Here is a 20,773-nt window from a genome sequence, read left to right as displayed (position 1 = left end):
CTAATATCCCCTGGCCACGCCCAGAAGTCAGTGTGGGAGAGGATAGTGAAAGGCTCTAAATACTGAAGAGGAACCTGGTTCATTGGAGGCCGAAGTACAGCCTACCATGCAGGAGTGGCTGGAGAGCTGTAACACAAAAGAACATACCCTGCCTTCAAGGAGCTCACCACAAAGCAACCTTCTGTAAACTAGGAATGCTTTATTGCACATCCCAACCGGTAGATGTGGGGGATGATCATTTATTCAGGACAGTTGTTTGCTTAGGGTTATTAATTTACAGATGGGACAACTGAAAAACAGAAAACTATAACCATGAGCCCAATAACCACAAGGTGGTCCAGCTAATAAGACTGGGGGCCAGGGAAGGATATTTTGCACCACAGCACAAACCTATGCAATCAAGTCAAGCTATTGACATATTTCAACTGTTTCAGGCTGTTGTGTCACTATACTTGTTTGCATAGTACTTCTTTAGCAACTTGAGGTATATCCTTGGGCAAATTTCTCACCTTGCTGGGCTTCCTTTTGCTCATTTCTCAAGCAGGGGAATTAGATTAAGTATCCTCTACAATTCCTTCCAATTGTCATCACTGACTACACAACAGTATAGTTCTACTATTACATCACACTACATCAAGAATAAAAAATGTGTTCTGGTCTTAACAAAACATTCCTTTAACTAGTTGGAGTCAGTAGAGTTAACTGCAAATGAAATAGTGGATCTGACCTTTCTCTGGGCAGATGTCTTTGTCCCCTGACAGGCTCTGACTATGGAAGGTGGAATCGCATGAGTTCGCACTGACTCTTGGCTTTGCCACAGCCAGCCCTTTCTCTGCTGTGAGACTCATCTCTTCTTGGAGGAAAAGCTGGATTTCTGCAGTCCTCGATTTACAGGGTTTGCCAAGAAGGTAAAGTAAGAGAAGAGAAGTGAAAGTCCTTGGCTTTGATTGGGGATTGCATTTTTTTCTGTGCTCTGACCACACTGTACTAGACTGTGACAGATGTGCATCCGTCTTTGGTTAAAAAAAAGAAAAGGGAATTCACTGCCAGTTAGTTATTAACCTCTAGAGTACTAGCCGTGAGCTGTCACTCTTGCAACTTTCTCTGCTGCTGAATCTGTGACCCTTTTAATGAAACCCATGGGACTGTACCTGAAAGAAGAAAAAACAAGACGTTTTATAGAATTTAAAAACCTCTGATATTGTGCTTTTTTCTGCCTTCGCCCTTTCTTGAATGCACCAATTATAAAAGGCTTTCAAAAAAAAAACAAACTTTAGTTTCACTTTCAACATTGCAGCAGACTTGCCACACTTCCTGATGAAAACGATTGGATTTGGACAAATGAACTAGTAATATCTGGAGATTGTGGAATGGTCAGCTGTTGTGAGAGTTAAGTGAAGGTATATATTTTAAACTCTTACTGGGATGGGATCTGTCATGTTGGGTAAAGCTTGAAGGCACATTGGCTTTAGCATTCTTTGGTCTTTCTTTGATCTGGTGCTTGAAAGCTAGTCAGAGTCACTCAACAGGAAAATGGAAGAGAAGGTAGGTGACAGGTGTGGGAGAAGTGCCTTATAACTCAGAGTACAAATAATAAGCAGAAATGTCTAATTAACAGGAGAAAAGCTTTTATGCAATGATTAATTTTCTTTCCTTCATAAAGTTCTATAGCACATTAGGGAGGCTGTGGAAATCATTTTGCAATAGCCTTTTGAAAAAACTCACATCTTTGTCTTGCAAGCCTGTGAGCTTACAAGGGCTTCTCTCCTCTTCTCCGTTGTGTTGACGGGAGAAGAAACACAAGCTGGCTTGTATGACAGGGGCCCTGAGAAGGCACGTACGTTTCAGGTGTTCCTAGGCTTAAGAAAATGGCTTTCCGTGGCCTAATAATGGATGATGGAGGAAGATGAGAAGACGTGGGAAGATACTCAGATATATAGGAAGTTCATAAATTGGCATTGTCAACTTTGAGTTCGTGGGACGGTCATGGAGTCTGCCTTGGGTAGTCCTAGTTTAGGAAGTTGCCTCCCAACTGTGCAGTACAATTATGTGTGGGTGTGTGCCTGCAGATAGATGTTTCTGGATACAGTTAGAAAAAAAAATAGGGCATTTTCAAAGCAAACTGTACAAGCCAAACTGTAAATAATAGTGGTTGAAGCTAAGTAGGCTGGCTTGAGACTGCATGTCCTAATCACGATGCAATTCTGTCTTGGGCAAAGAGATGTCAATCTTCTATACCCTGATGAGGCCTTTCAAAATTGGAAGGCCCAGTGAGTGAGTCTGTTTTTCATTTATCTTTATCTTTCTTTGTTTCTGTTGCATCTCATTCAACAGCAAGTTTTTCTTCATTCTCATTTCATCCTTTAACTGTACTTTTGTTTGTTTTACTGAAGCACATTCTAGAATTTTTTCATATGGAATGCATACTTATAAACGTAGCTAATCTTTGCATATCACAAATATTTTTCCCCTTCTCTTTAATTGTTCAGCTAGAAATGAAATTTTGGCTCAAAACTGTTTCCCCTAAACATTTTGAAAGCTTATCACTATTTTCTAGTGGCTGATATTGCCGATGAAAAGTTTTGTATCCATCAGGGTATCTTTCCTTTAGAAGCAATTCATCTTATGTTCTCCTGAGAAGAATTGATTTAGTGTAAGGGAGAAGAATTCATATTACCCTGGATATTCAAGGGTCACCTGCTTAGAAGCATAGGGTTATATCTTCTTCATTCATTTCACTGTGCTCAGATAGACTCATGTTTTATTCACAAGCAATATTAGTACTTTAAAAACTCTGTGAAATCCAAAGATTCCATAAATTAAAAGCATATTTCCTTGATTTCTATGTGCAAAGCTATGATTGTTATTTAAGTGTCTTCAAATCACCCAGTTAAAATATTAGTCATGATGACATTTAATTTATAGGAATTATAAAAAGTTTATATCAAAATCAGAGTCATTTATGCAGTGTTTCCTAAGCAATTCTTTTACAGTGTAAAGATTCTTATTAAAACTTTTAAAGACCTTTGGATTTTGTAAGTGACGTATTAGTAAATGCTTAACTTTATTACTTTCTCTCTTTAGACCAAGTAGTAGGGTCAAGTGACCTGTGGATGCCTCATAACCAAGGATGTTCTTTTAATTCTTTAAAAAGAAACTGAAAAATAGAGCAGTCTTAAGGGAATGTGGCCTCCTTAAACAAAGATCGTGTGTAGTTGTTCGGGGAAAATGTTGGTTGCTTCCCAGCCCAGGAAGATGGCCCCAGATTCTGTACTGTCTCACCCACCTAACCCGAGGTTGAGCTCCTCAGGAGCTTCTCCAAGTTTTCTAAACATCATGAGTTTCCTTGAATTTTAGTTATTTTCCATGCTGGGCTTTCCCTACTATTTCCTTCTTGTTTAATGGTTTACTGTGATTGTCTCATGATGTAATTTGTCTTTGTTTTGTGTAGAGTTTCTTTATGAAGTAAAACGTTTACAAAATAGGAAATAGTTATACATTTATAAATCATGAATTATTGTACTGATCAATAGTAACAGCAGTAACATTAAATACAGCTTTATGCTTGATACTGTAAGGCTTATCTCCTTTAACCCTCATAATCTATGGAGGAACTACTCTGATTGTCTATTTTTACATGATGAGGAAACTAAGGCCTGAGAGAAATGAATGAACTTGCCAGACACATGTCAAGAGGTTGTAATTCTTAAAGGGTCTGTTGTCTTAATCACTATTTTTCTCAATGTCTGACTGATTCTGCAGTGAATATTTATATAATCATAAAATTGTAAATGGTATTTATTGACTTCAGATTTTTCTGAATTGATCTAGACCAAGTATGTCAGACTTATAATAGTTTCAGGATAAAAATGCTAACATTTTATCTCTTGATATTGTCAAGCAATGAGATAGCTGACAGTTTGGGGATTATAAGGTTGGAAGAAGTGTGTGGAAAATACAGGGGCACACATTTCTCTGTCACAAGATTAGGAAGGAGTCAAGAGATTTTGTCTAAAGTTATTTGATAATAAAAGGAGTTTTAGGTATAGTCTTTAAAATTTTTAATGTAACTACAGGTTAAAATAAATTTTAAAAAATTTTCTTTAGTTAAAGAAAAGTTGTGAAGAGGATGAAGGAATACTATAATTAAGTTCCTTATTTTTATAGCAGGAAGAAAATACCTAACATCAGTAAATGAAGAAACAGATGCTCAAGCATATTATTTAGATTTATGAAGGTGACCAAGAGAATTAAAAACAGAAACTGTCAAGTTACTGTTTTTAATTCTCCTGCTGTGGAAAGGGAATATGTATGGTCCACTTTTCACTTTTCTGTGCTGTTAGAATTACATCCATTTGATGCATTACTTGCAGGATATATACTTGTGTATCATCAAATTTGTGAGTACAAAGTGTAAGGTTGAAGGCACCTGGGGGAGGGGTGAGCACGTCAGACACTGATGACGTGCCAAAGTCCCCGGCTGCTGCCCCCTCCCAGCCTGAAAAATGCGCCTTAGGCTGGCCGATCCTCGCACCCCTGTGAATCTAAGCTCTGCCTCCCCCTCCCTTCTTTAAAAACTCGCTGCCTGTCTACTTTCGCGTGACTTCCCCAGCCTGTGACAGCCAGGCCGCGGAACCTCACCCGGGGGCATTCAAATAAATTACCTGGCCCTTTGTTCCCTCTCTTCGCCTGCTTGTTTCAGCTAGAATTTATCTTACATTTGGTGCTGAAACCCGGGTGTAAGATAAATTCCAGTAAATTTCCACCGAAGCAGGCAGGCGAAGAGAGCCAACAAAGGGCCAGGTAGTTTATTTGAGTGCCACCCCCGGGTGATGTTCCGCGGTCTGAAACACAGGCCGGAGAAGTCACACCCAGCAGGACAGGCAGCAAGTATTTAAAGAAGGCAGGGGGAGGGAGAGCAAAGGTGTGCAGTGGCGCAGGATTGGCTCTTCTAGGGTACATGGGAGTCTCTTTGGCCTTTAGCCAGGTACTGGAAAGTTACCACTAATCCGTTAGCTTGGGGGAAGGGCTCTAGTTGGGAGGGTTATCCCATCAGGCTCTGGAATGTTGTCAGACCGGAACCTGTTGGTCTCTTTGCCTCCTTTGGTGAGGCCTGAGCTTGTCCATCAGGCTCGCCCCTTCCCCTGATGCCTGCAGCCTAACATTCCAGCCTTTTGGTCATAATGGGCAACGACTCAATCTGGCTTCTTCTGGCTGACAAGGGGCGTCGTGGGGGTTTGAGGCTGGTATTAGGCCGAAGGAGGGGGCTCAGTGGGAAGAGGTGCGTAACGGTGAAGTGACATCTGGTTGGTGGCGACCCGGGTCATCTGGGTTAGCCGCTGTTGGAGGAACCTGGGGACACAAGGGGCAACTAAGAGTGAACTACAAACTGTTATTAAGGTGCCCAGTAGGGGCATTAGCCAGGCCATTATGGGGGACTGGAATTCTGGATCGAGTTTACATCTCAATGACTAGTATTGGGATTTAGTATAGATAAGACTGCATTTTTGAAACAATACTTTTCTCTAAAATCACCCTCATTTTTATTAGAAGTAGCCAGATTAAGAAAATAATTAACGGTTGGCTTGATTATTTGCATAAATGCAGCAAGAAGAGCAATTGATTACATAGGCTCTTTTAAACATGCTTTGCTGGAACTTTTTATAAGGAATTTCAGATTGGACTTTTAAAGGCTTCTTGAGGCCAGAAAGCCAAGCTAGACTTGCCCTCAGGTTGTGCCTGCAGTACCTGTAGATTTGGGTGAATTCCTCTCTTCTCTGAGGTTCCTGCACCTGCCAGGAGGTGACCTTCTTTACTCATCTGGTAAGGCTGCTGGGAATTCTGTAAGCAAGGTACCAGGCCAGTTCTTCTAAGGGACTTTGTTGGCTTTATAAAGTCAATCTTAGTTCCTTAAAGCTCTCTGTTCATATCTGAGTTTATACACGTGTCTCTCAGGTATGATGTTCCAGTCAAAGCCTTGGTAATATAACTAATCTTTTTAATTGGTCCTCTTACAAGGAAAGCAGATTCTTATTGAACTTGTGCAAATAAACATACTACCCTGAAATATAAAAATAGTCACTGAGAGTTTTTAAATTCTGGAGGGATGAGGTAGAGAGAAAGATAAAGTTTCAATTCTGCTTATAAAGTCATTTACTAAACTGTTGTCAGCTTAAGAGAAAAAGCTTAAAACAGTTTATCAGTAACATTTGAAACAAAAAGCTACAAAATCATCTTCTTTAGTTTACTTAATCTTATATAACTAATACTTGTTCTGCTGAAATCTAGTTCTTTACTAGCTTAAGAGTAATAAAACAGTGACTATAAATAATATGACTTACAAATGCCAATGGTTAAAGATCTGATGAGAGCTTACTGTAAGACAGTTGACATAAGGAAATTCTGATATTTCTGTAACACAAAACATTCAGTAACAAAGTTTAGCATTATTCTTTTTGACAGTGCTTTCTAGGTAATTAAGCAGGTAATTATATATCAGATAAATAAGCTAAATTAGCCAAGTACTTTCTCCAATGAGAAAGTTTTCCTGACATGTTCCAGAGGCCTTCTGGAAAATATTAGAGTGAACTAGAGGTAAAAGCACTTTTTTGAATTTGATGTTGGGAAGCTGTTAAAAGTTTTAAGGCACTTGCTTAAATAGGATTATAGGTTGCCATGAAGCAATACTTATCCAATTAACTAGAATGACAACAAAGTACTTCAAAGGCAAATAAAGAAGGTTACACAGTTGTTATCAAAGTTTAGCTTTTAGTCCTTTTAATATTAAGATTTCATTTTCTTAAAGACTCCAACAGCTCACTGAGACTTTAAGTATAAGAAACTGCTTTGATAAAACAATTAGAAGAACTTTCTGCAATCTTTCAATATTAAGAGCAGACTAACAGTTAAGAAAACTTTGTCTTTTTAATTGAAAACAAAATTCTAATATTGCTGTGTGCTTGATACTGAGACTCATTTGCTTTAATTTTATATAGCATGACCATATTAAATTCTTCTACAAACTCTTTTTACATTTAGATCTCTCTTTCTAAATAAACAGCTGTACTTTAGAACAAAGTTACTTTCTCTTATCAAAAGACATTTTTTAGCATGCAGAAATGTTTTTCTTACTACTTAAACTAGTTTTGATTAGAACTTAAAACTATTACTTTAACCTTCAGTGAACACTGAAAAATAGGCTACTGTAAACTGTTACACTAGCATTCTTCAGATTGATACATTTATGAACGTTTATTATCATTTTTGGAAATGTGCTTTATAGCACAATTTCTTATTAGGTACAAAATATGTCTATATAACTTAGCAAACTAAGAATTTTGGTTACTACAAAAATTCTCAGGCTGTTTAATATATATATATATTGTTATACATTAATACAGTATTATTATTAAGATATTTATTTGCTAGGCTTGTTTACTTATTTTTAGCAACTATGTTAGATTTCTTACAAAACCTTTACTGAATGTTAGACAAAGCTAAGCCTTTAAGCATTTTATTATTAAAAGATTTAGCAGATAACATTGACTTAAATGACTTTAGGTAAACTTAGGCAGCTAATAACAACAAGGACATGCCTTCTTCAGCCAAACTCAAATTAGCATTAATGCTTAACATTTTTATCAGATTTTCTGGAAGTTTTAAAATGCCCGATTTTCACAAGCACTAGTTTTTAAATAAAATATTTTTCATCTATACACCTAGACACACAAACGTACAAACTGAGATATGACTACAGTCAGCAACATCCCCCACACAAAAACATATACACAGACAGACAAACTGATATAAAGACTTGAGTCGCTGATATTCAATTGCCTTCCCTCTTTTCAGCTTCTTGTCTGTGGCTTCTGGAACTAGAGGGCGGGAGGAACGTGTTCTGGTGGGGGAAGAGGGGGGTGAAGGTGGAAGGAGAGGGGGAGGGGGGATCACTAGCTGAGGGAGGCGGGTGACTGAGGTTTTCTGGCGGATCTGAAAAGGAAGGACTGAGCAGAGTAAGAGGCTGACAATCTTTAACTGGAGATCAGGCCAGGAGAAACTGAGTCACTGAATACAACATAAAGGTCTGGACGGGAGTGCAAAGTCCAGAAAGCCTGCACATACGGGATTTCACTCTACTCTCCGCTCCAGTGGCAATAATTAATTAAGGTGGTGAAGAGGCTAAAATTGAAAGTTCCCTCAGGGGGCCAGCGAGATTGATTGTCCAAGGGATACTGAGGCCCAGCCCCAGAGCAAAGAAAGACTAGCCTTTATTTGTGAACTTCCCGGGACAAATATAGAGTAGCCGAATTAGAAATGAGACACCGCAGTGCGGTCTGAGCCTCTGCTTTTGAGGGCTGGTTCCCCATGTCTGCATCACTCCCCAATTAATCCCACTGAGAGGAGCGCCCAGTGTCCTTCCCCGACCCGGGACCACAGCCTGCTCTCCACTGCTTGGACTTTTTTCTGGTGAGTCCCTCAGTTTCCCCCGGTCTGCTTCCCTTCCTAACTCTGTTTCACCTGGTCCTTAAGAAGTCGTGCATACGTCCAGGTCTGGGCATTCAGCCCATCCATTGCAAGTATCCAGGATACCCGCCCCTGGCCCTGCAGTGGAGGAGACGTCCCTCACCCAGGCTCCCAGGCCGTCTCCCCTGACTTGGTGCACTTGGGATGCTGGGCGCTCCTCTCAGCGGGATTAGCTGGGAAGTGGCGCAGACATGGGGAACCAGCCCTCAAAAGCGGAGGCTCAGACCCTGCTGCGGTGTCTCATTTCTAATCTGGCTACTCTGTTTGTCCCAGGAAGTTCGCAAACAGAAGCTAGTCTTTCTTTGCTCTGAGGCCGGGCCTCAGTATCCCTTGGACAATCAATCTCGCTGGCCCCCTGAGGAAACTTTCAATTTGGCCTCCTCACCAACTTAACTAATTATTGCCGCTAGAGTGGAGAGTAGAGTGAAATCCCGTATGTGCAGGCTTTTGGGACTTGGCGCTCCCGTCCAGACCTTTATGTTAACTGTTCAATGACTCAGGTTCTCCTGGCCCGATCTCCAGTTAAAGATCATCAGCCTCTTAGTCTTCCCAGTCGTTCTTCCTTTTCAGATACACCAGAAGACCTCAGTCGCCTGTGTCCCTCAGCTCACAATCCCCTCCCCCTCTCTCCACCACCATCTCTAAGTCCCTTGTCTTCACACGTGTCGCCGCCGTCTTAAAAGTCCTACATTCTCAACCGTCCCGCCGTCCTGCTCTCCTCTTCCGGTGGCTGCACCACCCCTCCCCCCCTCCTTCCGCCTTCACCGCCCTCTTCCCCCACTGGAACACGCTCCTCCTGCCCTCTGGTTCCAGAAGCCATGGACAAGAAGCTGAAGAAAAACAAGGCAATTAGATATTAGTAACTCAAGTCTTTATATCAGTTTGTCTACCTGTGTACATGTTTTTGTGTAAAAAGTGTTGCTGACTGTAGTCGTTGTGTCTCAGTTTGTATGTTTGTGTGTCTAGTGTGTAAATGAGAAATATTTTCCTACCTCTGGATGGTATTAATAAAAATTGATTGAAAAACAAGCACTTGTGAAAATTAGGCATTCTAAAACTTCCAGGAAATCTGATAAAAAATGTTAAGCATTAATGCTAATTTGAGTTTGGCTGAGGCAGGCATGTCCTTGTTGTTATCAGCTGCCTAAGTTTACCTAATGTCATTTAAGTTGATGTTATCTGCTAAATCTTTTAAGAATAAGTGCCTAAAGCCTTGGCTTTGTCTAATATTCAGTAAAGGTCTTGTAAATAACCTAGCGTAGTTAAAAATAAGTAAACTAAATAAGTGTAGCAAATAAATCTCAGTATCAAATACACAGCAAAATTAAAATTTTGTTTTCAGTTAAAAAGACAAAGTTTTCTTAACTGTTAATCTGCTCTTAATATTTAAAAAATTGCAATGAGTTCTCTAATTGTTTTATCAAAGCAATTTCTCAAGCCTAAAGTCTCAGTTGTCAGAATATTAAGAAAATGAAATCTTAATATTAAAAGGACTAAAAGATAAAGTTTGCTAACAACTGTGTAACCTTCTTTATTTGCCCTTGAGGTATTTTGTTGTCATTCTGGTTAAATAGAAAAGTATTGCTTCATAGCAACCTATAATCCTATTTAAGCAAGTGCCTTAAAACTTTTAACAGCTTCCCAAAATCAAATTCAAAAAAGTGCTTTTTACCTCTAGTTCACTCTGATATTTTCCAAAAGGCCTGAAACATGTCAGAAGCATTTCTTCTCATTGAGAAAATATTTGGCTAATTTGGCTTATTTACTTACTTAATTACCTAGAAGGCACTGTCACAGAGAATGATGCTAAAGTTTGTTACTGAATGTTTTGTGTTACAGAAATATCCAAATTTCCTTATGACAACTGTCTTACAGTAAGCTCTCATCAGATCTTTAACCATTGTTGTTTATAAATCTTTTGTCATCTATACTCACTATTTTATTACTCCTAAACTAATAAAAAACTAGATTTCAGCAGAACAAGTATTAGTTACATAGGATTAAGTAAACTAAAGAAAATTATTTTGTGACTTTTTGTTTCAAATGTTGTTGATAAAGTGTTTTAAGCTTTTTCTCTTAAGCTGACAACAGTTTAGTAAATGACTGCCTTTATAAGCAGAATTGAAACTTTATCTTTCTCTCTACCTCATCCCTCCAGAATTTAAAAACTCTCAGTGACTATTTTTATATTTCATGGTAGTATGTTTATTTGCACAAGTTCAATAAGAATCTGCTTTCCTTGTAAGAGGACCAATTAAAAAGATTAGTTATATCACCAAGGCTTTGACTGGAACGTCATACCTGAGAGACACGTGTATAAATTCAGATATGAACAGACAGCTTTAAGGAACTAAGATTGACTTTATAAAGCCAACAAAGCCCCTTGGAAGAACTGGCCTGGTACCTTGCTCACAGGGTTCCCAGCAGCCTTGCCAGGTGAGTAAAGAAGGTCACTTCCTGGCAGGTGCAAGAACCTCAGGAATGTCTTAGAAACCTCAAGAAGAAAAGAATTCACTCAAATCTACAGGTCCTGCAGGCACAACCTGATGGCAAGTCTTACTTGGCTTTTGGCCTCGAGAGGCCTTTAAAAGTTCAATCTGAAATTCCTAACAAAAAGTTCCAGCAAAGCACATTTAAAAGATCCCATGTAATCAATTGCTCTTCTCGATGCACTTATGCAAATAATAAAGCCAAAGCCAAGTGTTAATTATTTTCTTAATCTAGCTACTTCTAATAAAAATAAGGGTGATTTTAGAGAAAAGTATTGTTTCAATAATGCAGTCTTATCTATACAAAATCCTAATACTAGTCATTGAGATGTAAACTCAATCCAAAATTTTAGTTTCCCCATAATACCTGGCTATAATTCTCAATTAAACTCTTCATATGTCTAGTTCTCATATTCAGCCATGCATTCTTAATCTCATCAAATTTGTCCTTTCAGAATAAAAGTGCCAACTTTCTGAGGCCCTCTCAACTGACCAGTGATAGAGACCTAGCTGCACCCTTTACTGCGCCCCTTCTTAGCATGAAGCAGCCAGAACGGTCGTCGCCCCTTTTCCCTGGCAGCAGCTAGAGTCTCTATCTGTAGAAAAGAAAATGAGACAAAAACCATGAGCTTGGACAGAGTGAAGTGAGGGCCTTTAGAGAAAACGGTGTAAAATGTTTGCAGTCAGAGCAATGTAGCTACATACTACGAAACGCCCCCCCCCCCACCGACACACACACACAACGCCCTTTGTCAGCCAGAAGTAGCCAGATCAAGTCGTTGCCCATTATGACCAAAAGGCTGAAATGTAAGGTTGAAGGCACTGAGCAGAGGGGTGAGCACGTCAGACACTGATGACGTGCCGAAGTCCCCGGCTGCTGCCTCCTCCCAACCTGAAAAATGTGCCTTAGGCTGGCCAATCCTCGCACCCCTGTAAATCTAAGCTCTGCCTCCCCCTCCCTTCTTTAAAAACTCGCTGTCTACTTTCGCGTGATTTCCCCAGCCTGTGACAGCCAGGCTGCGGAACCTCGCCCAGGGGCATTCAAATAAATTACCTGGCCCTTTGTTCCCTCTCTTTGCCTGCTTATTTCGGCTAGAATTTATCTTACACAAAGATCATACATAGCCACATTTGGTGATACATTTTTACAAGGAATACACCAACTCATGTGAAAGCATATGTCAGCAGTGTGGTCCATTACTTTTTGGTGTGTTTGTTTTCTCAGGCAGAACATGAACCAGAGTTTGCCTTGTCATTTCTACTTCTTTGTGGGATTGTTGCCCTTTTGGATACTGTGTGCCTCCTCTGCCAATAAATGTGCTGTTAGGCATGAAGTAGCTGACTGCAGTCATCTGAAGTTGGCTCAAGTACCCGATGACCTCCCGGCAAACATAACAGTGTTGAATCTTACCCATAATCAACTCCGAAGATTACCACCTGCCAATTTTACAAACTACAGCCAGCTTACTATCTTGGATGGGGGATTTAACTCCATCTCAAAACTGGAGCCAGAATTGTGCCAGAAACTCCCTTTGTTGGAAATCTTGAACCTTGAACACAATGAGCTGTCTCACCTTTCAGATCAAACTTTTATCTTCTGCACAAATTTGGCCGAACTCCATCTAATGTCCAACTCAATCCAGAAAATTCAAAATAATCCCTTTAAAAATCTGAAGGTAAGATGAGAATGTTCATTTCCAAATAAGAAATGAAAAACCTGTTACCTAATGTTAAGTTTTCAAGTCACTCATTCATCTTTAGATTTCATGGCTAAGTGTCAAGGTGAAGAAGAAATTAGATATGCCCAAATGGGAAGGAGGGGGACCCCACACACAAATATTGCCATTACGATTGGAAATGTTTTCAAAAGAGAAAATACCATCTTAAATCAGTTTCAATCTTTAAAATAACTCTGTCTCTCTTGCTTCCTCCCATTCAAAATAGAACTTAGGTACAAGACGTGGTGATCAGTGAAGAATCAGAATATCTCACGAAGAAATAAACTCTCAGTGCTGCTGATTTAGCACCTGATGTAAAGAAAAAAAATGTGGAGTCCAGTTCTGACTTAAACAAATCAAACTGATACATGATAAAGCAAATTATTCAGCTTAAAATTACCTCTCTTGATTTAAGAAATCTCCTCACAATATTGCCTTTCCAATGTCTGCCCCCGCCTTTTTCAGTACTTTGCTTGAATTTTAAATCTGTGAAAAATGTATGTTATTGTCTCTAAATCTGAGACAATTACTAAGTACCTTTCTTAAGATCATTTTCAAAACTCGTTGTTTTCTTCATTCCTTGACCTCATGTACCAAGAATAGCGTACACATTTAATACACTTAGAAACATTCATAAAGTGATTTGCTTGCTAGCGATTTGAAATTCTTTCTTTGTGCCCTCTTAGATTCTGACATAGATGAATGTCTTTGGACATGAAGACTTTAAAAATCTGGTTAGAGTAATCATTGGCAAAATTGTACTTTTATTTTTAAAATATAAATAGAAACCTTGTTCTCTTGAATAGACATTACATAAGATTTTGCCCTAATGTATATCAGCTTTTCCTCACCTTTTACCTGAGTTTACATGTTCACAGGTCCACAGAGTGATAAAATATCCTATAGCACTGACAAAACAAACAAAAATTCTGGGCTTTCCAAGATGCATAATTTACATAACTATCAGTCTTTCTCAATATAAAAATCTTTTTAGGATTTCATGGATGGCAAAGATCTACTCATGCTTTTTAAGAAAACATTTTTTCCTCTTTTTTACTGTTATTTAGTTTCAAGGCTGATACATAACACTATATGTTAGGTAATATATGATAAACTACATGAATATTCCTTACATTATAAATAAGCAAATAAATAAATAAATGCTTAGTATGAATATTCTTTACATCATGAATGAAGAGGCCTAAGTCTTTTATTTTAGCAAGAGAAATTCAGTGATTCTTGAAGTAAGAAACAAAATCCTTGCAACAATGGGATTTTCAATCACAACAAAGATCTTTTATTACCCCTACTGTCAGTTTTCTAGGGAATAATAATAGGTGACATTTAAATTATTTAAATAGTAAATAATTTCTATTAAATTATTTCTAGGATTCACAGACATTTAGAGGAAATATTTTTTGATGGCAAGACTAACTTATGTACATACTTTTTCTCTTTCAGAAGTTAATCAAATTAGATCTATCTCATAATGGTTTGTCATCTACGAAATTAGGAACTCAGCTCCAACTGGAAAATCTCCAAGAGCTTCTATTATCAAATAATAAAATTCATGCACTAAGACCCGAAGAACTTGATTTCCTAGGCAATTCGTCTTTAAGAAAATTAGAGTTGTCATCAAATCAAATTAAAGAGGTAAGAAGGAAGGTATGATTGTTTTGTGCCCTACTTTTAAGTGCAGCAGTCCCTAACTGTGTCAGTTGGGAAAAAACTGAAGGAGCACTGGGGCGAGGGGTAACTTTTGCCGGGTTTTCCAGAAATCCTTCGGAGTTTTCTGCTTAGGGCTATTTATGTTCCCCTCACAAGAAAGGGAGTTTGGTAACACATAGGAGCTGAAGCTCTGCCGTCAAAAAAAAAGAAGTGGGTTAAAATCCCTGTTCCATTAAGACCAGTACTTTGACCTTGGGGAACTTCCTTAACGTTTCTGGGACTCCGTTTCCTCACTTGTGAAATATCTATCACCCAAAATCTCTGCAAGAATTAAAACAGCACAATGGTTAAGAGCACAGGCTTTAGAGTTGGGTTAGCCGGCAACCTACCTGGGCTTTATTATCTCTTACATAATTATTAAGTTCTCTCTACTCCTACTCCCCAGTTTTAAAATTGGCATAATAATAACACTACTTTATGAGGCTGTGTGGTAAAGAATTTAATACGGTGTCTGGCATGTAAGTGCTCAGTATGTGATAACTAGCTTTAAATTACTATAAAAACCTTCCTATTATATCTAAGTAATCTTCTCTTTTTGGATCCATGATCTCCAGTTTGTTGATAATTTTTATATACAGGTATGTCTGTATTACATTTCTTTACAAGCTGAGAATAAAAATATTGGAAACTCTAAACAAAATCAGATTTTTGAAAGCTGGATTGATGTTTAGACATAAAAACAGACTGCACAAAATTATCCTGAGATAATAATTAAACAGTTTATGCAAGCTAGTCAGGTTAATTTTTGAAAAGCCTTTTTTTTCTGTTTAGAACATTGGTTGTAGAAATCCTATAAAATATATAAATAATGAGGGAGAAAATAAAAAATATAAAAGCCCACAATCCAGAGACAAGCAATGTTTGTATCTGGGTATGTTTACCTGCAGCTTTACTCCAAGTAATGATGAGAAAAACCAACAGCAGCTGAAATTCACAGAGAAGTTAGTTCACTGTGTGTCAGGCACTGTGACAAGTTTATATAGTCCTATAACCAGCTTATTCTTGCCATCATTTACACAAGTGTAAATTGAAACGAAAGGTGACCAGGTGGTGACACTGGGTTTCTGGCAGTGTTAGGCCAGAGCCCGCACTCCTAACAGCTGGGCCACCTTGCCTCTCTGAGGAGGATGGTGTGTCGGCCGTTTAAAAGTAATATCATATCATAAACATCCTCCAGGTCATTAAAAGTTACTCAAAAATTTAGTTATGGCACAATAATCCTGCCATGTAAATTTACCATAATTGATTTAGTAATCTGCTTAACACTAAAACACACTTCCTTCCACATCTTGGTCTTTTCTGCCATCAGCCCTGACGCCCCACCAATGACAAGGCAGAACACACAGAGGGTCTTTGCTCCCCTGGTGTCCCGCCGCCCAGGACTGCCTGCTCCCCTCTCCAGCTTCCTTCTCTCGGGTTCCAGCGCTGAGTCCCAGAGCAGCCAAGGCTTCTGGGGAGGGGATGGGGGCAGAGAGGAAGGGAGCCTGAGACACTGTGATGGAATAAAGTCGGGAGAAGACCTTGTAGAGAAACAAAGAGTACAGCTGGTACTCAGGGTTACAGTAGAGGAAGTGCACATCATGGTTGCATAATAAAATCCGCCCATTCATTCCAGGATGCTCACTGAGAAGAGTGGTTCCTAAGCCAGAGAAAGATCTCCCCCAATAGTGACTTTACAGATAGCTCATTAATTACTCTTGTACCCAGTGTGATGAAGTAAAAGTGCCAGACTTAGCCTGGAATGAGAGGGCAGGAAAGGCCCCCTGAGGAAGGCGTCTAAGCTGACGAATGCTTAGTAGAAATTGACCAGGGGAAAGGGGAGTAAGGACCTGGCGCACCAGGTGGGTGTGGAGCTGTGCATGAGCCAGATGGGGAGAAAGCCCAGAGAGGGTGGTGAAGGGCAGAGGGGGACTGAGTAAAGAACTGGGGCTAAGTTTTTCAAGGGTCATACAAACGCTGTTGTGTTTTGGTTATTAACCTCTTTTCTCCCCCACCTTCAGTTCTCTCCAGGGTGTTTTCATGCTGTGGGAAAGTTATTTGGCCTGTCCCTGAGCAACGCCCAGCTGGGCCCCGCTCTCACCGAGAAGCTTTGTTTGGAATTATCAAACACAAGCATTCAGCATCTGTTCCTGAGCAACACACAGCTGTACAGAACGAGCAACATGACTTTCACGGGACTAAAGCACACGAATCTCACCATGCTCGACCTTTCCCGTAACAGCTTAAGCATGATTGACGATGATTCCTTTGCTTGGCTTCCGCATCTAGAATATTTCTTCCTGGAGTATAATAATCTAGGGCATTTGTCTTCTCGTTCCTTTTCTGGGCTTTTCAATGTGAGATACCTGAACATGAGACGATCTTTTACTAAACAAAGCACCTCCCTTACTTCCTTTCCCAGGATTGATGATTATTCCTTTCAGTGGCTGAAATGTTTGGAGTACCTTAACATGGAAGATAACGACATTCCAGGCATAAAACGTAATATGTTTACAGGATTGATTAAGCTGAAATACTTAATTCTATCCAACTCCTTCACAAGTTTGCGCACTTTAACAAATGAAACATTTGTATCACTTGCTCATTCTCCCTTATTCATACTCAACCTAACCAAAAATAAAATCTCAGAAATAGAGGGTGGTGCTTTTTCTCGGTTGGGCCAGCTAAAGGTACTTGACCTTGGCCTTAATGAAATTGGGCAAGAACTCACAGGCCAGGAATGGAGAGGTCTAGAAAATATTGTGGAAATCTACCTTTCCTACAACAAATACCTAAAACTGACTAGCAACTCTTTTGCCTTGGTTCCAAGCCTTCAACGACTGATGCTCCGAAGGGTGGCCCTTAAAAATGCGGACAGCTCCCCTTCACCCTTTTACCCTCTTCATAACTTGACCATTCTGGATCTAAGCAACAACAATATAGCCAACATAAATGGTGAACTGTTAGAGGGTCTTAAGAAGCTAGAAATTCTGGATTTGCAGCATAACAACTTAGCACGGCTCTGGAAACATGCAAACCCCAGTGGTCCTGTTTATTTTCTAAAGGGTCTTTCTCACCTCCACATCCTTAACTTAGAGTCTAATGGCTTTGATGAGATCCCAGCAGAGGTCTTCAAAGACTTGGTTGAATTAAAGAGCATCAATTTAGGATTAAATAATTTAAACATACTTCCCCCATCTGTCTTTGATAATCAGGCATCTCTAAAGTCATTGAACCTTCAGAAGAACCTCATAACATCAGTTGAGAAGAATGTTTTTGGGCCAGCCTTCCAGAACCTGAGTAGTTTAGATATGCGCTTTAACCCATTTGATTGTACCTGTGAAAGCATTGCCTGGTTTGTGAATTGGATTAACAGTACTCATACCAACATCTCTGAGCTCTCAAGCCATTATCTCTGCAACACTCCGCCTCAATATCATGGATTCCCAGTGGTGCTTTTTGATGTATCGCCCTGCAAAGACAGTGCTCCCTTTGAACTCCTTTTCATGATAAACACCAGTATCCTGTTCATTTTTATCTTTATTGTACTGCTCATTCATTTTGAAGGCTGGAGGATATCTTTTTATTGGAATGTTTCAGTGCATCGAATCCTTGGTTTCAAAGAAATAGACAACCAGCCAGAGCAGTTTGAATATGTGGCATATATCGTGCATGCCTATAAAGATAAGGACTGGGTCTGGGAACACTTCTCCCCCATGGAAGAAAGAGATCAAACTCTCAAATTTTGTCTTGAAGAAAGGGACTTTGAGGCAGGTGTCCTTAAACTTGAATCAATTGTCAATAGCATCAAAAAGAGCCGAAAAACTATCTTTGTTATAACTCAGCATCTATTAAAAGACCCATTATGCAGAAGGTAGGTGAAATTTTATGTACTTGTTTTTCAGTTGAGCTTTTAAATATCACTAACATTATTACTCACAATTCAGATAATATGAAAAATGAAATTAAGAAAGCAATCTGATTGTGACAGAGTAATGTAAATTATAAGGGAAATTTTAAGTTTTAAGAGCTTTCATTGGCTGTTAAAAATTGTATATAGAAATATAACTTATTTCAATAAATATTTTTACTTAGATTCAAAGTGCACCATGCAGTTCAGCAAGCTATTGAACAAAATCTGGATTCTATTATATTGATCTTTCTTGAGGAGATTCCAGATCATAAACTGAACCATGCACTCTGTTTGCGGAGAGGAATGTTCAAATCTCACTGCATCTTGAACTGGCCAGTTCAAAAAGAACGGATAAATGCCTTTCATCATAAATTGCAAGTAGCACTTGGATCCAGGAATTCAGCACATTAAATTTATGTAAAGACTAACAAAAGAGTAAGTTTCCCAATTTAAAACGTTCTGTGGTAAGTTTGTTTCATTTGAAAATAATGTAGATCTGTTTATTCATATTTATAGGTGATTCTATTTTATCACAGTTATCTCTTCTGTGGAAATAATCTCCCTATCTCAGACCTTGTATTACCAATTGACTTAATTTGACCTCAAATAAATAAATAGAAGAATATCCTCTTCCAATGAATACACAGTTGGTTACTGAGATCCATGACAACTTCAGAAAGTTTAAAAATATTCCTCACTGAAAGAAAAGTTAAGAGTTATGTGAACATTGGTGATAATTATATTTGGTTTTTGTTTTTAGAGGTACTCAGAATAAAAGATCATTGTTTTAATGGGTACAATGCTATTCCAATTGTAAAAGAGTAAAAATATACCCATATTTTTTAAAAGTTCAGTTACAGTATTTTTTGAATTGAAAAGCTTTGTATTTTAGTGGTGTCCATCCCAGTGCTGATTCTGTTAAATGCTAAATAATATTTTAATGTACAGACTCATGGTCAGAAAACATTTGCAGTTCATTTTTATTTCTTAATAAACACTTGTATTTTCCTGCTATTTGGATTTCTGCTTAGGAAATGTTAGAAGAAACAATTCCCTGACCTAAAAGTAATGCAGAAAAGCTTGCTTCCTGAAGGTTCACTTAGCAGACTGGCTTGTGGGATCGGTGTTTTGTCCCCCTGGTCACAGACTCAGGAGATGGCCCTGGCCAGATCACTCGTTCCCACTGGGATTCTTTGACTCCTGGTCTGGAAAATGGTGATGCTAAACAAGATTGTAAGTATTCCTGTACAATTAGTGATGACAAGCATGGCATAGTACATGCCCGTGACGTACATTGCTGTACCATAAAATAGTATGTTTGTGTGTTAGTCCTCATTCAGAAAGACAATTATTTTAAGTTTTATTTTTGTCTTACAATAAAAAGTTTCATCATTAAAATAGACATGAATAGTTTTTCAAAACTCTTATAGTTGTAGTATTCAAATATACAGAGAGATGAGATTATAAAACTAAGTTGATTTCCACATTTAAAGCACTTATTTGCTGGATTTAGGGATGTCACATTTTGGAACTTTGGTTTAAGTAGTTCCATATTCTCAGGGCTAAATTCACATAATCCTGGGGAAAGTAAAATCCATTGTGCTGCTGCTTCTGAAAGAGTTACAGTCTCCCCAAAATGTGAATGTATAGAGGACTCATTTTCACTTATTTCACTCATTTTCATCATACACCTCCTTACCACACAAGACACTTGTTTTATAGCTTTTTGTTGAGGTTTGTTTTCTACCTGTGAAATAATACTGTTTTATTTTGGCATCATAAAATAAAAATCACAACTACTTTTTTCCTTGATGTACTGGGTATGCTATCTAACAATATTCTCAACTTCATTAAAATATTTCTAAGTTATTGTAAACTAATCAATATATCATTAATTCATGAACAGCAAGGCAGGAAGTAATTTTACTTCCATTCTCTTGATTTGCTTATGAGATAGTTGATGAAATGGCCACAATTTAAATTGAGTTCAAGTGGGATTTTTTAGTTGCTTAATATTTAAGCAGACACACCAGGGCTGACCTCTTTAACTCAACATAAGTAAAACTAATAAAAGGTGTAAGCCTTGACTTGTGTTTGACCTACACAGGAAGCAATGTCCTGAACCTCTGTCAGCTGTCCTCCATAATTGTTCTCAGGAGGAGTCCTTCTCCCTGGGGTTCAGGACAAGGGAAATGCACAAAAGGATGTTTCTCTGGCCGATTTAATTTCCACAAGGGAATTGTTTGAATGCTGTCAGGGTGCTAGCATGTCATCTGTGCACTCCGATTCCTAACTGTTTTTCACTTCCGGAACAAAACCCTGAATGCCAACTCAACAACACCGAGTTTCAAATAAATCTGGTTAATTAGATGTTACTGACAAATGACACCTTTTAGATGGTAGTAAAAAGTAGATACAGTCTA

At 38.7% G+C, this 20,773-nt stretch overlaps 1 protein-coding gene across 1 annotated transcript; it reads left to right on the top strand.

Annotated features, from left to right (window-relative positions):
- The first annotated feature begins 997 nt into the window (after positions 1–997).
- TLR3 (toll like receptor 3) lies at positions 998–18,980 on the top strand. The gene is made up of 5 exons (XM_017659252.3): positions 998–1,400; positions 12,238–12,688; positions 14,192–14,383; positions 16,459–18,311; positions 18,533–18,980. Exons 2-5 carry the CDS (start codon positions 12,245–12,247, stop codon positions 18,759–18,761), a joined length of 2,718 nt encoding a protein of 905 aa, XP_017514741.3. The 5' UTR covers positions 998–1,400; positions 12,238–12,244; the 3' UTR covers positions 18,762–18,980.
- Positions 18,981–20,773: the final 1,793 nt, after the last annotated feature.

This window comes from Manis javanica, chromosome 12 (genome assembly GCF_040802235.1).
Source record: "Manis javanica isolate MJ-LG chromosome 12, MJ_LKY, whole genome shotgun sequence".
NCBI lineage: Eukaryota > Metazoa > Chordata > Mammalia > Pholidota > Manidae > Manis > Manis javanica.
Note: the sequence above shows the minus strand (reverse complement) of the source record. Positions and strands in the feature narration are given on the sequence as shown.

Bases quoted from the DNA above. Each gene is read 5' to 3' on its own strand.
- TLR3 (XM_017659252.3), top strand. From the start codon at position 12,245: ATGAACCAGAGTTTGCCTTGTCATTTCTACTTCTTTGTGGGATTGTTG. The intron at 12,689-14,191 runs GTAAGATGAGAA...TTTCTCTTTCAG, and splicing joins ATCCCTTTAAAAATCTGAAG to AAGTTAATCAAATTAGATCT. The intron at 14,384-16,458 runs GTAAGAAGGAAG...CCCCACCTTCAG, and splicing joins CATCAAATCAAATTAAAGAG to TTCTCTCCAGGGTGTTTTCA.